Below are 6,249 nucleotides of genomic sequence, written 5' to 3'. Positions count from 1 at the left end.
GTACAGTTTTCCTTTCTTAAAATGTATACACAGGGCCGGTCGAGTGGCGCGGTGGTTAAGAGCTGGTTTGGGACGTCAGAGGGCCCCGGTTCAGATCCCACATATGAGGGCCAGTGACACTGCCCTCTACAGCTAAGATGCTGAACAGCTCAACCTGGAGCTGGGCTGCCGTGAGTCCTGGGGATGCGTAGGCTGCAGCCTCTGTTGCAGTTGGTTGCCATGGGCTACCGTGTGTAGCCAGCAGCCAGCGTGAGCAGCCAGCAGCCATCCAGAAGCTGGCGACTAATCTGCCTCGCCCGGGAAGAGCACAATGATGGTGCCAATTTGGGCCAGTGCAGCAACGTCCTTCACAACTAGACTGAAGAACAAAAGGACAGCAACTTGTCTGTTCCCTTCCCTGATTCCCCAACGCTGTTCCCATCCCCCAATTCCCCAATAAAAATCTTTAAAAAAAAGAAATGTATACATTTTTTAGCACCCTCTCTATGTTGTGATTTTATAATCTACAGAATAAAAGAATAAATATTAAAATTTTTAGTAACACTTTAAGACATAGTAAACCCAAATTTTTATTCTGTAACATGATTTTGAAGGTTTATAGATCTAAAATAGACAAAGTTTTTTTGTTTTTTGGTTTTTTTTTAATGTAACTAATTCCTCATCAGCTCTTAGGCCTAATCCCAGGAACACCGATTTCCTGATTTCAATACATCTCTGATAGATTTTGGCTCATCTTTACTTCCACTTCTTACACTTGCATTGTCAAAACATTTTCCTTTGAAAACCTTTTAAGGCTTTTTCTGAAGAGAGGACAGTCATTTTCTTTGCTCCAACATTACCAAACATTTTCATTTTTGGACTAAGTATGCATACCTATCCTCCAGTGTCTATCCACTATGAATTGTATCAAGTAAATTTTGGTGTCAAATATCACAGAAGATAAAAGAACACCATCACATATCCTTATAGCAAAACAAGATGGTTCAGGTTCATTGTTACAAAATATTGATGATAAAATCCTTTATGTTGAACAACTACCCATGTAAGAAATCACATTTCTTTTTTGTCCTTAAAAGTATATTGTACATGTAACGATCCCTGAGCTTGTGAAAAAGTTATCTAGGATATTGTCATTTGAAGACTTGGTCAGAGAGCTCTAGCACCATGCAGTTTACCAAGGATTAACAAGCATGAAGGAACGGAAATTATCCATGTCAGTTCCTGGATTTCTCCTCCCTAGGCCTTCAGGAGAACACTCTATAACCTGGCCTGCACAAGACTCATCCCCCTCCCAGGCTTTCTGAGGTACATGTTACTTGACAGATAATTTTTTGAGATTTGGTGACACAGAATCAGAAGGAAAGGAAGTTAGAAAGAAACTGCTACCTACACAAGATTTCAATAAAAATCCAAACTTTGTATGTAAAACAAAAGAAAAAAGAAAGAAACTGCTAAAAGAGGTTTTGTTTTGTTTGGGGGGTTGGAGAGGTTTTGAGAAATGTAGCTTGGAGCAAAACTATTATGTGAGGGCAGAGGTAGAAGAGGGAAAATAATGACTAAAAAATGTTGCTAGGGCTATGTGTCTCTTCACAGTGTTTGAAGGAATACAAATAAAGAATTTGCTACTTTATTTTGAAATTGTAAAAAAAATGAATTAATCTGAAAAATAAGTTAATCAGCTTTAGTGGCCTTCTGTGCATGTTAATATTTGGTGCACAGAACATATTTACATAACGTGTTATTTTATTCTTTAAAGCAGTGGTTCTCAACCTGTGGGTCACGACCCCTTTGGGGGTGGAACGACCCTTTTACAGGGGTCGCCTTAGACCATCGGAAAACAAAAAGATATTTACATATGATTCATAACAGTAGCAAAATTACAGTTATAGAGTAGCAACGAAAATAATTTTATGGTTGGGGATCACCACAACATGAGGAACTGTATCAAGGGGTCGCAGCATTAGGAAGGTTGAGAACCGCTGCTTTAAAGAGTCAATGTTTTAAAAGAAATGGGCATCAGGTATTTGTGGAACTCTTGCAGCACCGCTGCAGAATCATGGTCTTCTATACTCCTCGGTAATGCTATCGAGCCTTTCACATTCCATCTCCCCACCAACTGCACTCTAGTCCCTATATGGGGAAAGATCACATCTTACCTATTTTTGTATCCCCATGTATCAGATGCTCAATACATATCTCGATATTGACGATCATTATAAATACAAGTTAAATATAATGCAATAAAAATAACTATTAATCAATTCTGTGAACACTGATTTGATTAGGTGCTAACTTCTAGGGATTCATTTCCTTGAAAAAAATTTCTGATGCCATCTTGCTTTTGAGCCATTTATTTCTTTTCCATAAAAATGGAATGGTTTAGGGCCGGCCGAGTGGCGCGACGGTTAAGAACTCGCTTGGGATGCCAGAGGGCCCCGGTTCGGATCCCACATATGAGGGCCAGTGACACTGCCCTCNCAACTTCATATTTGACATTTAATGCTCCCAACAACCCTATGAGTTAGATATGATTATCATTACCCTGTTTAACAGGTGGGAAGTGGCCTTGAGTTATTTACTCAAACTCTCTTAGGTTCTACAACAGGTATTCAAATGCCAGTCAACAGCTAGCACTCTTAATTTCCATCGTGTACTATCTCCCCACCAATACAGAAAGATGATTATGCCCCATTCAGGTAAAATCCCATCTTTCGTCAGATTTTTCTCACTTCTTCAGTACATTTAAAACACATCCTGAAAGTATTTGATCATCATCAGAAGACCCAGTTCCTCCAAAGCAGTTTTGACTTAAAACTTAGAGTATGTTCCCTATACTATTATTTGTAATTTTTACTATGTCTGAAAATGCGTATATAAAAAAAAATTTGAAACGTAAAAAAAAAGAGAATAAGACAAAAAAATTGTATGTTTTAAAAGAACATAACCAGTTAGTTGGGGTTCCATTTAAAGTATCTTATAATAAAAACAAATTTTAATTTTTCATTTAACAACACTAAAGAATGAGGTATATAAATGTTTTAATCACAGACTTTTACTATATGCAATTAACTGTATTTCACAACTAGCATCTTACAAAAAAGACAGTACCATTGTGCCTGTAAAAAGTACTGCAATTAAACAGAAAATTACATTACCACGTGAAACCACCAAATATCACAACTGTCAGGGTCTATAAGTTTTTTCTTCAAATGCTATTATGATGTCTTTATGTGATATGTTGTATCCAAGTTATGTTTTTAACTTCATTTATATTGCAGAAGTCTCCTATAGGTGGATATATATTAAGCAAATGAGTAAGAGAAAGCAGGAAACCCTAGGAGAATTTAAGTACTGTGTGGTTTCTAGGTTGGAATTTTAAATATAACATAAAACACTTTATTAGTTGTAAACAAAAATGCAAAATCTGTAGTCATAAAAATATTTTATTCGTAACTTTACATAATAGTAAGCGGGGCTGTATATACTTTTTATATTTCGGAATATTGATAAATGCATAAACTGGCAGTTGTGTCTGAAAATAGGGCACTATGATTTTCATAAGAATTGTTCTATTTAATAAGAGGCCAATTAAATTGATTTAAGATTACTTATTTCCCATTTCTGTGCAACAGTTCCCATTTCTGTATTAATTAGATTCATACTTCTATGACCCTGGGTAAGTTTGGGGCAAGGAAACAGTGATAAAACTATTAAGTTAAAGCTTTTCCAAAATTGCAGCTTTTAAAACATGGCAGGTTTCTTTTATCTTCTGCTTTTTCCAAATGCTTATAATTATTTTAATTTTAATTTTTTATATAATACAGAAAATACCAGTGTTCTATGACAATAGCACTAAACCTGAATTATAAAGCTAAATAATCAGTTTTATTGTTTACTAGCCTGATAGTAAACATTACAATAAATGAATATTTTGAAAGATAAGCAAAAAGAAAACAAACAAACAGAAAACAGCTAAAAACAGAAACATAATTCAGGAACAATAATTTAGTAAAATGTGTCAAAAACATTGGCAACGGTTCATACAAATTCTTTATTTAATAACAATTTTCCTATTTAACCACACCAAGTACCAGCAGGTGTATTTAAGAGGATAACCATTAAGAAAATCCTGTTGCAGCAATAGTTGATTAAGTTGATCTTTGACCTGTATACATATAACTATTTGTTTCACAATTCTCAAATAATACATATTTAGGCAGCTTGCACTATGTTATAAAAATTTAAATTCGTTACATGCCAATAGTAGAGAATTCAAGAATTATGTGTTAGAATTCACTAAACTAAAAGTGAAAATAGACTTACCAATAACACTGCATAATGAATAATTCAACCACATTTTCATGGCACCTTTAACTGTGGAGACCAAAATGTTAAAGTCTGTACATGTTTGGTAGGCATAGATTGCAATAAAATCTAACGAATTCTAACAAATTTCTATTTTATGTAAAACACAAATTATGGATTGTGCATGAATATGTTTGTCATGAAAATGTGGACTTGGCATAATCTGTGTATCTGCAAGATTATGACAGAAGTGACTAAGAAACTGGAGAAAATAAACTTTAATGAGATTCTCCATTCAGTGACGAGGCTTCTCCTCTGGGTGAAGATGACCTGGACATTCCCCTCTCTGTGTTGTCAGAGCTAGAGCCGCTCTGACTGTGCTGATCTGCAGAAGCAGCACTAGATGCAGGTGGTGACTTCGTTTTCTCCTTAAAGTCTGTAATAATGACTGTCAGGTCTCCAACGGTTACTTCCAAATGCTGAGCACTACTCCGATCCACATTTTTCAATCTTGGCCTAAACACAAAAGATGATAACATTTTAAACTAGCTTTTCTGTCTACCAACTTTCTGTGCCTATAATGAATAATAAATTAGGTAAAAATAACAAAATGAGTACATCTATGTTTAATGTTCTAGATTCATGTGTAACTAGCCACAAAAATATCATTAAATGTTTCAAATCATTAACATTAATTAAACCAATCTTCTTCAACATGACAAAAAACTGTGATACTCTGGAAGTAATGGTCTCTGAATTGTGCTTTAATAGCTTCACCATAATTTACAGCGAGATTATCAATTTTATTAAAGTAAATGTTTTAGAACAGCAATGACATAGTTGCATCACAAAGGAAGTTGGTAACAGCTATCTATGGATGAGTTACATGCAGGGCTGCTACTCCACTGATGTGCACAGATAAGGGCATCTGTTCTGCCTGGACCCATGACCATTTTGACCGATTAAAGCCCATGCAAATATGTATGAATATTGTGAATATCACTCCTGGCTTTATGAGTGAAAAAGAAATAACTCAAACACAAATGTCTTTGAGTCTAGTTTAAAATAACAAAGGCATCCTTACATTTAAGCTCATATTTGTAGCCTCAGTCTTTAATTTCTAATATACCTTTCAAACTCAGAAAAACAATTTCATACTTTATAATAAAGGAGATGAAATCTTTTACTTCCACTTGTATAACTGTATCAATGTTAAAAGAGAATATTAAATGGTTAATTTTATTATTTCTAAAGTGCCATAAAACACTCTTCAAATTTACCTGGTTTTCTTATGACTGTTCTTTTTGCTAGTTGTTTCCTTTTCACTTTTTTCTTTTTCTACTTTATCTTTTTTCTCTTTCTTTGACTGTGTAGGGGGCACAAACTGCTGAGTAACCTGCTGTGCAACCAACTGGGAGACAGGTCGAGGTTTCCTGTGTGCATGTTAAAAAGAAAGGTTGTTTTTATTATCATAACTTAAAAATATATGTTCTTTATGATAGAATAGCTCAAATTATGAGAATAGATATATAATTTTCAAGTATAAAAATTCCTCATATGTAATGTAATTCAGGTGTGCAATTTAACAAATATATATATATATATATACATACATTATTGTCTTTCCTATCCAACAAAAATATAACTATAATAGTTAAAAGTTATAGCCCAAGATCTAGTCAAACCATTAGAATATACTATTACATAAATCAACATGAAAATTATTAAAAATGTATATCAAACTGAATGTTCATAGGGAAGCACATATATAAACATAAATTTGAAAAATTAAACTTGAAAGTTTACACTGAAATAACATTTAAATATATCCTTCCTCCCTCAGAGAAGGAAATATCTAGCCGTTATCTGTGTCAACAGCTACTTGCTTTTTCCTTTAAAATATTTCATTTATCCATTTAATAAATACTTGAGTGTCAAAATTTC

The 6,249-nt window shown here is 34.1% G+C and overlaps 1 protein-coding gene across 8 annotated transcripts in view; it reads right to left on the bottom strand.

The window, feature by feature from the left end:
• Window positions 1–2,908: 2,908 nt before the first annotated feature.
• The window catches only part of YAF2 (YY1 associated factor 2), a 79,078-nt gene continuing 75,737 nt past the window's right edge, over window positions 2,909–6,249 (bottom strand). For 6 of the 8 annotated variants that reach the window (XM_019660437.1, XM_019660443.1, XM_019660438.1 and 3 more), the window contains 2 exons: window positions 5,586–5,738; window positions 2,909–4,821 (listed from right to left, as the gene is read on the bottom strand). In XM_019660437.1, the coding sequence (XP_019515982.1) occupies window positions 4,584–4,821; window positions 5,586–5,738 (391 nt within the window). In that variant the 3' untranslated portion in view covers window positions 2,909–4,583. Of the gene's footprint in view, window positions 4,822–5,585; window positions 5,739–6,249 lie in introns of those variants that run through there. The other 2 variants (XR_002126009.1, XR_002126010.1) reach the window with 2 other exon arrangements.

Source organism: Hipposideros armiger, unplaced genomic scaffold (genome assembly GCF_001890085.2).
Source record: "Hipposideros armiger isolate ML-2016 unplaced genomic scaffold, ASM189008v1 scaffold_318, whole genome shotgun sequence".
NCBI lineage: Eukaryota > Metazoa > Chordata > Mammalia > Chiroptera > Hipposideridae > Hipposideros > Hipposideros armiger.
Note: the sequence above shows the minus strand (reverse complement) of the source record. Positions and strands in the feature narration are given on the sequence as shown.